Source organism: Candoia aspera, chromosome 2 (assembly GCF_035149785.1).
Source record: "Candoia aspera isolate rCanAsp1 chromosome 2, rCanAsp1.hap2, whole genome shotgun sequence".
Classification (NCBI taxonomy): domain Eukaryota; kingdom Metazoa; phylum Chordata; class Lepidosauria; order Squamata; family Boidae; genus Candoia; species Candoia aspera.
The window spans coordinates 34,033,460-34,047,408 of NC_086154.1; the positions used below are offsets into that span (position 1 = coordinate 34,033,460).

The window sequence follows — 13,949 nt, forward strand, 5'->3', positions numbered from 1 at the left end:
GATTTTCCTCTGCTGGTGTACTAGCTGGGCTGAGAAAAAATTGGTAAAAAAGGAACACAATCACAAATCACAAAACAAGAGCCCAGTCGTCATATCTGGAAGTGCCAGAACTCATGAACTGATGCCATTTGTTTCATGGTAAGAATAAAATACTGTGTTTTGTTCCAAAGAACAACACTCTTGAAACACAGACCTATTGTTTTACACTTTTACCACCCAGAGTGTCTGTTCCTATGTCTAAACATTTCACAATCCAAAGGGTCTGCATGTCATGACTAATAACATAACACAATGTTCTCTGGAAAATCAAACCACTTCCAATAACAAGAGTTGGCTACACATAATATGGGAGCCCAACCAAGGCCCCCACTGAGTCTCGAGTTGATGCAACATCAACAAAAAGAAAAGCAAAAACCTAATAATAATAAATAAGTAAATCAGAACAATATCATGATAAAAAAAGCAAAAAAGCAAAGATAAACCCCAAATAAATTCCCAGGAAGGCACACAGTCTGACTTACAGGCAATCAACTGGGACCAAGAGTGCACTGAAATAAAAAAGGTGGGGGCTGCATATACTTCTGGTGGGGAAGTATTTTATAAGGAGAGGTCTATTAAAGAAAAGGCCTGCTGTTTCACCTATGCTCCATGGCCTCATGGGGGAGGGAGCTTTAAGCAGGCTCTCCCCAGATGATCTGATTAGACAGACAGATCTGATGTTCTGATGAGGCATTGCCTGATGTATCCCAGTGCAGAGCTTTTTAAGAGCTTTAAAGGTAATCACCAGCACTTTGAATTGGGTCTGGAAGCCTATTAGCAATGAATGCAGTGACTTTATTATAGGTGTCTTTCTATTTGTGGGATGTCCTGTCGTAATCTTGCTGCTACATTTAGTACCATCTGCAGCTTCTGGGCTGTCTCCATGTAGAGCATTTTGTGGTGGTCCAACCAAATGCTTCTGAAGCATTCAAATTTATATTTAAAAGGTTACATTCAAACAGTTAATTGCAAAATTATTTTTGGAATTCCTTCTTAAAAATTATGAATATAATTCAAAGTTTAAATTCTGCATACACACACACTACTTATTTATTTGTTTATTTATTTCTAATATGGTTGCACCAATTGCAGTTTGCCTTTTTAAATCATTACTATTCATGTTCATAAGATTTTAGTAACCACCAAGAAATCAAATCCACTGACTTGGATACAACATAGAAAATGATTCTGTATACAAAGGATACATTTCTGATTATATTATTGGACCATAAACACAAGTGAGTAAGGACCCTTTGCTCATTTATATTTGTAAAACTAAGGTCACATGGATTCTACCATTATTTCAAACTTTATATTTTTCCATAGTGCTTGAATTATCACATCAAACACCAACTCTTCTATTAAAGTGAACAGTAGCAAAAGCAGTCATTGGGTATGGATTTTTTATGTGTTCATTTTACAGGAGTCTGTTTTTTCTTGTTAAAGGATTTTTGTTGCTGAGTCCTAATTGGTAAATATCCTAGAGGAAATAGATATAAATATTTGGTCTGGAGAAAGAAAATAAGGGGCAGCCTCATTACCCAGGTCATAATTAACTAGAACTGATGTGTTGACAGATGACAGATGAGTCTTTCCTTGTGAAATGCTGTCTCTATTTTGAAGTTTTGTGCCAAAACTTTTTGCTTGTTCCCAAAGTATCCCAAAAGGTGAGAAAAGAGACTAGAAAACAAGTAAATGGTTCTTTTCCATGGAATAAATAAGTCCCTCTGATTCTCCCTTTCTCTTCTAAAATAAGTATTTTCTATGAGGATTCTGCTTTTTTGCTTTTTTTATTTTTGTGCAAGTAACAAAAACATCAATAACCTTTAGACAATAATTCTGAAGAAGTGGATTATTCTTTTGACATCAGATGTACAGGAGACATTTGCCCATAGCTAAAAATGCAGTATCAATTTAAAAGCCTGTGATGCTCTCACAAATGCCATCCATGATCTCTATCAATCTACAGCATGTCTACTCCAATTATGTCTTATCTTTGACCTGATCACAAAATATTTCACAGTGAGCCCAAGATGATGGAAGTCTGAAGAAAAAGTCCCAATTAGAGCCATACTTAACAAAGTATGGATACCACATTAGAAATGAAAAATAGCAACTGACAGGGAAGGCCTGGGCTGCTTAGAATTCAGTGGCCGAATACACATTTTGCATGAATAAGTCTCTGTTCCAATCCCTGTTATTTCCAATTAAGGAGAATGGAGTGTTTTTTTTTTCCATTAGAAATTGGGATTCACTGGGTAATTTTTTATTACAGCTGTCTGTAGTCCTTGAACTGGCAAAGTTAAAGATAGCAAATTAGTGTATTTTCAACATTCTACAAACTTCTCACTTACTGCATCACCATATTCTGTTATAAAGGACCAAGGACAGAGCAAAGCCTGAGGAAGAAGCCTAATACTCCTTCCTCCCCCTATTTTCCCCACAACAACAACCCTGTGAGGTGAGTTGGGCTGAGAGAGAGGGACTGGCCCAAAGTCACCCATCTGGCTTTCAGGCCTAAGGCGGGACTAGAGCTCACAGTCTCCTGGTTTCTAGCCCGGAGCCTTAACCACTAGACCAAACTGGCTCTCCTTTTTGCATTTCTTCAAGCAAAATGCCATACTTTTAGGCTTCTTTTTAAAATTAAAATAACTTGTATTCCACCTTTCTCTTTGAAGCTAGCGTTCAAATGGCTGTCAACAGTTAAAATAATATTTCATTAGTAGAGACAAAAATAATAAACAACTCATCATAAATCATAAACAACCATTTACAAATTAAAAATAGACATATTATGGTAAGTAATTAAAACCTCAGGCTCCACTAAAAATGCATAAGCTAATGAAAAACTCTGCCGAAAATAATGGCTTTTATCAGTACTAGAAGGTATAATGAGAGAGAACAACTGAACTTCAAGGGGAAAAAAAATCTAAATTACATCTAATATAGTCTTGTGCATCTTCATCAGCCCAGCAACAGCTTTCACTAGGATGTAAAGTGCACTCAGAAGGAATGAAAAGAGCATATCCTTAAGTGTTGCAGATACAAAACATGTATGCTTTTCATCTACTAAATCACACTTCACATCATGGCCAGAAACATATTGATATCTAGTGCTTAAAAAAAAAAATGGTTACACATTCATGCACAGTTGGAACCATTCTAACCTCAGTAGGCCTTAACTCTCACAATGGAGCATTTGAGGAAGTTGGAAAATTTCACACAGGCTCCTAGTGGAGAAAGGGACATTCTTACATATAGTCCATCTGCCTTGCTACATGTAATATAGTAAAACTCAGACCCATGAACTGGCTTCTGAAACCAGCTCAAAGCCAATGGTACTTACCAATCCTAAAATCAAACAGGACACAATGTCAGATGGCAGCATATGAATTGTGCAAGCTGAAAGCTTTCCAGTGAACATGTACTTCCTTTGGAAAAAAGGGTGTGTTCCCAAGCAACGGAAGAAACATCATCACCATCATCATGAAATATTTGTTTTTCAAACTGAAGTCTTGAAATGTCAATATTGTATACCTTTCCACAACATCATCTGCAGCAATGGTAAACCATAAACACAAAACTCTGTTAAAAGCTGTTCCAAAATGTTCACTATCTTTCAAGTGTGGCCAAGCAGATTGCTTTCATTTGCTGCAGCACAACAGCTTCCTATGGAATGGTTAACTATTAATATTTCCCAGTCTTCTGGTAGCGTAATAAATTTAAAAATGTATATTATCTATGTTTTCTGATGTTCTATGCTTTCTGATGTTACCAGGAACTCAGAAAGTATTTATAGCCTTGTTCATTCTGAAGTATTTTATTGTATAAAGTCCACTGATCTAGACCAGGATTTCTCAACCTTGGCAACTTTAAGCTGTGTGGATTTCAACTCCCAGAATTCCCCAGCCATGGACTTCAACTTCCAGAATTCCCCAGCCATGGACTTCAACTTCCAGAATTCCCCAGCCAGCCATTCTGGCTAGGGAATACTAGGAGTTGAAGTCTGCAGGTCTTAAAGTTTCCAGGTTGAGAAACACTGATCTAGACATAAATAACAATGGTAAAAAGCTTTTAAAAATGCAAAACAAGGCCAGCCTTCTCTACCATGCCTTTCTTCTGGTCACTGTTCTGCTTTTGGCGTGCAATTTATAATTGTCAGCTTTCCTTTCACTTTTATGTCAAATGTTTTGATTTGTATTAAGCCGCTCACATGGAATATTGTATTTGTTCTGAAATGCAATCAGTTGGAGAGCAGTTTGTTTGTGTGGTCTTCTCCAGGCTATTTTTTCTTTGCATCACCTTTCTTGTTTCTTGCCTGGGGAAAGGATTAGTGTTAGATTATCTTTAATGCAGCTTCAGCTCTACTGGTCTCCGGTTTCTCAGGTACTTCAGTGGGTCCCATTAAAGGCAGCACGACTTCTGTGCTCTCCCTCTTTTTACTCCTTAGCAGATTTACAATAAAAAGATTTCACATGAGAAGTGGGGGTGAGTAATACCATCTGCTGCAGACTGGATCTGACCAAACAAGGTACAACCTGGGGCTGTGCAGTAGTTTTGGGGCTGAAGGCTGCACCTGATCTTCAAATGGTATATCATGTGAAGGGGCCACACAGCAAAAAGGGGTGAAAGACAGGGCAAAAAGAAACAAATAATAATTTAGTTTAATTTCAGTGGATATGATGACTTCTCTGTATTTTGCAATTTCCTTCCCTGTCAAATGAAAATGATAAATCAGTAGCAACTTTTTGGAAGAGCCCTGCAGACTTGGAGGGCCTGCAAGACTGGGTTGGGCACTCCTGCTTTAGCCCATCAATTCACAAACCATAATATACTTGGAAACATTTAAAATGTCACAGAACTCTTTGTTTTGTTTTGTTTTGTTTCAAGTCAAAGTACATCACTTTGTTGAATTATATATTTTGCGTATACCTCTCCCTCTTGGATTGATTCCTATGCTTCTTCCATGCAGCAAATTTACACAAAGCTATTTTCCTTTTTTTTTTTTTTAACATTATGAGGCTGTAGCCCTATACTCACTCACTTGGGTGAAAGTCTTATTTAATAGAACCTTTTTCTGCACATTCATTTCTAAAATTCCCCTTCAAATCAGCTTTGTCCCTGGTGAACATAGAGATATCTTGATTTATTTTTTTTCACCCTGGTGGCAAAATGAAAGATTTTTTTTTTCCAACTACCCAGTCTAGTTAACAGCTCCAGATTTCTTGGTAGTCCCTCATCTAAGCACAAATCAAGTCCAACCCTACTTTTTTATGAGATCATCCATGGTGAACTTAGATAGGATTTCCTTAACACTGTTTGTGCACATGACTGGGTTCTCAAAATGACTCACTTTTTTGATAGGGTACTTTGGATGGAAAAAACTTTCATTCCACACAGAATATATGAATTGTCTGTTGGATCTAACCAAAGCTCTTATTAGCTCAACACTTTGTTTTTCGTTACAGCTCAGGTACTCATAGAGAGCATATAATGTACACCTCTCTCCTACTATTGTTCCCCTGCAAATGGAAGTAAGATTGAAACTAAGTTACACCATCATCATAATTTTAAACCCATACAAGCTCGTTTCATGAAGAAAATCTATCTAACAACTTGATGGCACATAATCAATCAATCGATCAATCAATCAATCAATCAATCAACAAGCTAGTTGCCATCATCATGTCTTGCAGTTAAAAAAAATCCACAAATTAATTATGCACTTTAGAAAGAAATGTTTTCTTTTGTCTGCTCGACATTTCCTTCCAATCGGTTTTCTAGTATTTTGAGAGAGAAAGAGGAAAAACCTTTCCCTGTTGACTTCCCTCATGCCTTGCATCATTTTTTATATCTTCATTATGTTTCCTCTCAAACACTCTTTTTCTCAGCTAAAGGTCCCAAACTTTCCAATTGTTTTTCTCACGCTTGAGTTGCTGTTCATTTTTGTTGTCCTCTTCTGAACTTTTTCCAAATCTGTTGTATCCTTTTTCAAATGTAGCAACCAGCATTGTAGCAAATACTTCAAATGCAGATATACCAGAAAATGTATATAAGGGCATTACGGTGCTGGCTCTTTGATTCATAATTTCTTTCTGAATGATCACTAGTATGGAACTTACATTCTTCAAATCTACTGCACATTTTCATAGAATTATCCACTATGACCCTTTTCTTTGGTTAGTTATAGACGGTTCATGCTGTAACTCTGTGTATATCTGAAGTTAGAGGATGGGGGTTGGTTTTCCCCCAAGTTCCATCACTTTCCCCTTGTTTAAATTAAACCATATTTGCCATTTGCTTGACCATTCAGCCAGTTTAAAGAGATCTTTCTCAAGCTATTCACAATCAATTATTACTATTATTGGTCGCACAGTCAGCCAGATGATTTTAGACTGGATTTGGCATTTTTTCCACCTAGCAAGTCCTTCCCAAGGATCTGGAATAGGTAGATGTTGTTTTTCAATGATGTTAAAGGTATCACTACAGGATGTAAGCTGTTCCAAGTAAAGCTGCCTTTTGCAATTGACTGGTGGTGATTTTGTCCCTGCTGACGGTGTTCAGATATTTTGGAATTGCACCCAAGGCACCTATTACTATTGGTACTAACTTTGCTTCTTTTGCTAGAGTTGCTCTACTTTTATTTGCAGATCTTTGTCGATGATGGTGATGGTGATGGTGATGATGATCTGCTGACTTGGCCAGTTTACTCCTAAATTAAGATAATTTTTGAACACATTAAAAAGACCAGTCCCAAAACAAAACATTGAGGGTCTCCATTTCTTACTGCCTGTTTCTTCCTTTGCTTTTTATTTCCTTTTGTTTTAGTACTTTAGCAATCCATAAAAAGACAGCTCTTCTTAAACCACGATTGCTAACTTTACTCAAGAGCCTTTGATAAGGAACTTTATCAAGGCTTTTTAAAAGTCCAAATTCAAGAGGGTCATCTCCATACTTAAAACAATTGCATGAATCAAGTACCCAATATATTTTATAAGCATCTAAAAATAATTTATTTTAAATTGTTATATTAAAATCTACAGTTGGGAAATTGTGTTGCAGCAGTTCTATTTATGGATAATTAGTCTCATTTAAAAGTTTTAAGGAAAGATAAACATGCAGCTGGGAATATATTTGCAGTTGAGGATTATGGGCTTCCTTTCAAGTGTTGTAAATCACTGATAATTCCACAACAGTAGATGCAAAAGATGTTTAAAGATTCCAAAAAGAGAAAGGTAACCTTTATAAGGACTAAGGGTGAGGATGAGATAACTGGATGTACTCTATGACCTGGAAGGGGAGTAGTGAGGGTGGGAGGAACCGACAGGTAAAAGAGGGGACAGGCAGTTCCATTAAGGTCATGATGCAGGATAAGGCAACCAACCTGGCATATAAAACTGAGGTCTGGGTGGGGCTGAAGGAGAGAGTTCTCTTCTTGGAAATATGCCCATCTGGGTTGTATGCTTCATGTAAGCCACAAGCCCAGGGCAGGGGCGTGGGGTGGGAAGGCAGTTTTCATCCACAGGAACATAATAGTTTTCAGAGGCTATGAGCTTCAGACAGCTGGGTATGAGACACTCTGGATGAAGCTGGGCTCGAGGGAGTAGTTGCATTTCTTCCTGATATATTGGACTCCCTTCTGTGCAGTGGCATTCCTGCCTAAGCTGCTAGTTCCATCACTAAGTTGGCAGTGGTGTCTTCAAAGCTTTTAATTTTGAGGAAATTTCAACTTGCCCCTAAATGGCATGGAGTCTGGGGAAATTCATGGCCAGCATGGAAACCATGGACCTGACCCAAGTTTTTAAGAGCTTGACACATACCAGAGGTCACACATCAGACCTGGTTTTTGTTTCGTAACAGTTGCAAAATGATCCAACAGTAGAAGGTATCTGTCATGTTCATCGTTCCAATGTTCTGAATACATCGTAACGTTTCGCATGTCACTTTCCTGATCCGTGTTTGCTGGGTGGAGATTTCCAGCCGTGCCAGGCTGTAATCTCCTTACTGTAACTGTGGAATGTATGTTTGGGTTATGGAATGTGTTCAAGGTTACTTTCTCAGGCTGATGTGGGCAACGGTTGCTAACACCTGGGAGGGGGTGGTTGCTAAGCGTGAGCGAGGACGGAACCGGGTTTGAAGCGAGGGTTTTTAGTTTGTATTTGGTGCGCTTTTGCTCATTCTCAGCTTTCTTTGTATTTGCATACTATTCTTTCAATAAATCAGTTATCCTTAAGCACCTGCTTGTGAGACTGAGTTTGTCAGAATAGGCAATCATTACAGTATCACCATCTTCAAATACCCAATCTTGAAGCTGCAGGTTTGGGGAATGCACATGAAAGAGGGCTGAAGTGGGTGACAGGAGAAAGACTTGTCCTGTGGATGAAAACTTGAATTTCAATCTGCCTGATTGCACACTTACTTCAGAAACACTCATTTCCAAATTGTATCAAATGTGTTCTTGTTATAATCTAATAAAGAGAAAAAGTCCAGCCCCTATGAATGCAACAATCCACTTTACACAGCATCAGTTCATTCTAGGATGCAAATCTGTTACATATTTGGAACAAAAGATTATGTTGGCTAATGTAGATACATTTCACCCTAGATCTTCTTTCCAGCATCTGTAGAAAATACAGCATCAAAATTCAGTATCTAAATCAAGCTATAATAATACCAGGTCTTCTGTAAATACTTCTGCTTTTATAAATAAGAAAGGATGGAACATTTATCAAGCATGGGGCCAAATCAGTAGCACTTTCCTTCTATTTTGAATAGCAAGCAATGTTCAGAGATGGATTATCCTCATCATCATATGCATAGCATGCTTCTATAGTCACTAGAATTTCTCCAAGAAGGCCTAGAATAATTCCTCCTCAAGACATTCATCAATTATTTTTTATCTCTACATTTATTAAAACTCATTGATAAGCTTACTTTCATTCAAAAGAATTTGTTCAATATTTAGCTGTTGATAATTCAACCATTTGAGAGAGTGCAATCTTACATAAATAGTTTTGCTTTAACCGTGTCTGGTCCTACATTTACTAATGTTCTGTGTTCATTTAGTCCTGTTCCCAGTATCACTTGGAAGAGATCTGATGGCATACCATTGGCCAGAAAAATCAGTACATCCAAGGGAATCCTTGAAATCCCAGATTTTCAACAGGAAGATGAAGTTACTTATGAATGTATTGCAAGAAATGTACAGGGAAGGAATATTGCACGGGGCCAACTGTTTACATATGGTGAGCAAATAGATTTGGTTGCAGTCAGAATACTAGTGATAGTTGGGGAAAGTATTTCAATCTTTAGTTCTCTCAGCATATCATCAAGAGTGAAAATATTTGAACTCATTAAAATTATTGGAGAGTTGAAACTAAAAATCCATTTTAGAATTCAATGAATATACTGTAAGATACTGTACATCAGTGGAGATTATAAAGGTTAATATAAAGAGGTAATGACTGCTTTAAAGAACTCAGCACAAACTATCTGAATTTGCCACTCTGAACAAGTAGCATTATATATCATGGCTGGATTCTCATTTCACTTCAAATCATAGTTTGTTTATTAATGATTTATTGAATATACTGCAACTGACTAGGTACACAGAAGATGTGAAAACATAAACAATAGCTGAGTTTATGCAATACACTAAACCAAAAGGAAGAAATACATAATTTGATTGGCATAATGTGTGAACACTTGCAAAATTCCAGCGTTCAATAGTTCAGACTAGGATGAATGGATCAGAGCTGGAATAATGGGTGAAATAGATGCACTAGATTGCAAAAAGGACAGAATTGTTAGAAGAGACACAGGGGGGGGGGGGAATCTATTTTTATATTCTAATTGTGGACTTTCATTACCAATTGCCTCCTTAAAATGTATGTGGCCATGGCTTTTTTATTAGATTTTAATGTCAATTTATGTTTTTGATTGGTTACATTGCTAAAACTTTGGGACATGTTGGCAGATTGCTGGGAAAGCCTTTGGCCCAGGAGAGATCAGAAAAGTCACACACACCAGGCATTTCTATAAAAATATTTTTTTATTTACAGAAAGCAAAACGAAAGCAAAACATATTTAAAAGTCTTGGCTCTCAGTGAGAGCAGCTTGACTCTCTACATGTCTGCACAGAAGAGAAACAGAAAGAGAAACAAGTCTGGGCAGGTTCCTCCCCCCCAGGTGATCCAACCATTAACACATGAAAAGGAGACAATTAAATTCAACCTCTTCACCCAGCCAAAATGATTAGTTACCATAGCAACCTTAATCTGTAGTAGGAAACATTAACACACCCCTTTTTATACTACAGATTAAGATGGCAACCAATCTTCTTTGACAACTCTGTATGTCTTTCCATTCACATTATTTTAACATTATCTCCCTGTCCTAGCAGCCAGGAACCACGCTGAGACAAGGAATAGGTCTCTAGTGTTTTATTACTGCTACATAACAGAGAATCCTAACAAACTGAAGAAGCGTGGGAAAACCCAGACATATAAACCCCAAAGACTAAGGCAGGCCTGATCTGTGTCTCTTTGAATGGCCACCTAATTCCTCAGTACTATGCATGCACTTTACAGCCTGGATGGGAGCCCCCTGCTCGCCATCCTCACTCATGACACTCCCCTTTGGTTTAACAGAAAGCTACCATCCTTCTTCCTGTGTTTTTCCAAACCTAGGTTATTTGTTATATTTCCAAGGCCTTTTAATGTGAAATGGCTTTTCATGCAGGCTTCAAAATCAAGCCTTTGTTTTTCTGTTGATGTGAACAGCAGCAAATCATCAACATAAATGCACAGATACATACAGCCTTGTTTGTCCTTCTTCATATATACTAATGGATCTGCTTTTCCTTTTTCAAAACCAAAATTCTGCAGTTTTTCATCTAATTTTTGGTTCTAGGATCTAGCAGCTTGTTTTAACCCATAGATTGACTTCTGCAGCTCACAGACTAGATTCTCCCCTTTTTCATAGACAGGGGGTTGCTGCATGTATAATTTGTGGTCTAAATCACCATAGAGAAATGCAGTCTGAATGTCATAGTGGTGAACTGACATTCCTTTCAGTGCAGCAACTTTTAACAGTAATCTAATTGATTCACCTTTAGTAACTGGTGCAAAAGTCTTGTCAAAGACTAAATCTTTCCTTTGAGTGAACCCTTTTGCAACTAACCTTGCTTTATATTTTTGGATTTTGCCATCAGCATCCCTTTTCAGTTTGAAAACCCACCTACAACCTAGACAGCGTTCATTGGGAAGTAGATTTGCCAGTTTCCATGTTTTATTTTCTTTCAAGGATGCTAATTCCTGTTGCATGGCAGAATGCCACTTTTGTGCAATCTCAGGTGGTAAAGCATTCACTTGCTCTAAGGACTCAGGTTCTGTGAATATGTGAAAAGCCTTTACTGTTTCAGCCTGAAAACGTGATGGAGGAACGCCTTTATTACTCCTCTGAGATCTGCGAGGTAATACAGGGCTTAAATTTTGACTCCTATCACTTTCCTGAGAAGCATCTGTCTCATCAGATCTTCAGTTTGCTTTTCTGGTTTAATGTCTTCATCAGGCAAAAGATCACCATCAGCAAGTCCTTGCTGTTCTCTTGTGGTGGTCAGATCAACTGGAGAGCTAGAGTTTAATCTCCCCCAGTTTTGTTCAGCAAAAGAAGCGCTTTTGCTAATTATCAATTTATCTCCCATTATGAACCTATAGCTCCTTTGGCTTTGTTCATAGCCAACAAAGATGGCTTTCTTTGTTGTGGGGCCTCCTTTCCTTCTCTGCTGTTTTGGAATGTGAACCCATGCAGTGCTACCAAACACTCTAAGATGGTTTACCTTTGGTTTCACACCATAACACAAATGGAATGGAGTGTCCTGAATCACAGAGTTATACAATCTGTTTTGTACATAACAGGCAGTAGATATGGCCTCTCCCCAATACTTAAAAGATAAATGTGAATCTTTAAGCATGCATAACATTCCATTTTGCAAGGTTCTGCCCTTTCTTTCAGCAACACCAGTTTGCTGAGGGGTGTAAGGGTTAGAAAGAATTTGTTCTATCCCTTTTTTCACTAGGAACCTTTTAAATTTGTGAGAAAGGTATTCTCCTCCTCTGTCACATTGGAGTGCAGATACAGGCCTAGGGAATTTTCCATTTGCCCATGACACAAAACTTTTAAATTTCTCAAATGCCTCATCTTTATGTTTTAAGATGTAGATAAATGTGTATCTTGAGAAATCATCAATGATGGTCATTGCATACCTTGCTTGTCCAAGACTTGGAGCAAAAGGACCAATAATGTCAGAGTGTACAATTTCCAAAGGTCTAGTTGTAACTCTGTCACTGTGCTTCCTCACAGGAGCTTTTAGTGTTTTGCATTCTTTGCAAACTACACAGTCTAAGTATTTATCACAGGGTTTTATCTTTAGGTCAGCACACAGCTGTGGCATTTGTGCTATTTACTTGAAATTAGCATGACCAAATCTCCTGTGCATCAGGTGTACACATTGGTCATGATATGGTGTGTTGCCAACTGCAGCCTTGCAGCTTGGCTTCCTTGCATTTTGCACAATGTACAAGGAGTCTTTTAACATACCAGTAGCACACAATTTTCCATTTTTACGTATCTCACAACCATTTTTCTTAAATGTTATGACATACCCTGTTGCAGCCAATTGTGCCACAGATAAAACGTTTGATTGTAAATTTGGCACATACAACACACCTTTTACAGTTTCTCCTAAGCAGGATAAATACAAGTCACCTTGTCCCATAATTTTGGTCACAGACCCATCAGCCAAAGATACACTTTGTCTTTCAGTTTTAGACAGTGACACAAAAGAGCTTTTACAATTACATAAATGACAGTTGGCCCCAGAATCTAACACCCATACATCAGAATTACCCTTCTCAGCAACCTGTGCAATTTGGGTTGTCTGAAGAGCCTTCTTCTGTGTTGTCCTTGTGTTCTTCTTCTCTGTCTTTCTACTCTTGGGTCTCAAGGCGCAGTCTTTCTGCAAATGTCCAGCTGAACCACAAGTGAAGCATCGCTGGCTGGCTAGCGCTATGGCCTCAGCTTCCTTTCCCTTCTTTTCCCTTGTTTTCTGGTATTGCAGCTTTCCAGAAGAGATGGGGGGGGGATCTTTCCTCTCTCTTCTCCCATTCAGCGAGTAAGCGCTGTGTAACATGCGATGGGGTGAGGTCTGCTTCAGGCATAGCCTCCAGGGTACAAATCAGTGTGTCCCATGTTTCATTTAGTGAGGACAGGAGGATATATGATTTTGTGAGAGGTGTAAATTCCATTCCTCTCTCCTGCAACTCATCAAACAGCTGCTGAATATGATGCAGGTGCTCAGGAAGGCTATCTCCTCCTGCAAGGTAGGCTTTGTACAGCTTTTTCATCAGGGTAGCTTTACTCCCTGCTGTTGCCTTTACATATAAGTCTCTCAAAGCGTCCCAAAGTTGCTTTGCAGACTGCATGCCTCGCACGTGGACTAGCTGATTGTCCTCAACTCCCAAGATAATGGTGGCTCTAGCCTGCTCATCCTGTCTCAGCCATTCAGCACTGGGATTTTGGGGGGTTTGCTCACCAATTGGCAGCCAAAGATTCTCTCTGTGAAGATACATCTCCATCTTCAGGGCCCAATTCAAATAGTTGGTTTCTGATAGGCGCTCCAGAGGCATCGCTGAGGGCTGGGAGGTAGCCATGGCTTCTTCCTTCTTTTGCAAGTCACCTCAGCTAGCTTCTTTGTCCTGTAGACCGGCAGTTGCTGGAAAATCTCCAGGTGGCTCCAAAGAAAATCTTCACAGGTCTTTGCTACCTGCCTTTAAATTGTGCATGAGGTGTGGAGCTGATCTCTCTATTCTCTCTGGGTTTTACTGGGTTACTGGGCTGTTTACTGGGTA

The 13,949-nt window shown here is 38.6% G+C and overlaps 1 protein-coding gene across 1 annotated transcript in view; it reads left to right on the forward strand.

Moving 5' to 3' along the window:
* The window catches only part of CNTN6 (contactin 6), a 223,333-nt gene that overhangs the window by 131,691 nt on the left and 77,693 nt on the right, over positions 1–13,949 (forward strand). Inside the window, exon 7 of the mRNA XM_063292836.1 lies at positions 9,106–9,284. Within this exon, the coding sequence (XP_063148906.1) occupies positions 9,106–9,284 (179 nt within the window). The remainder of the gene's footprint in view (positions 1–9,105; positions 9,285–13,949) is intronic.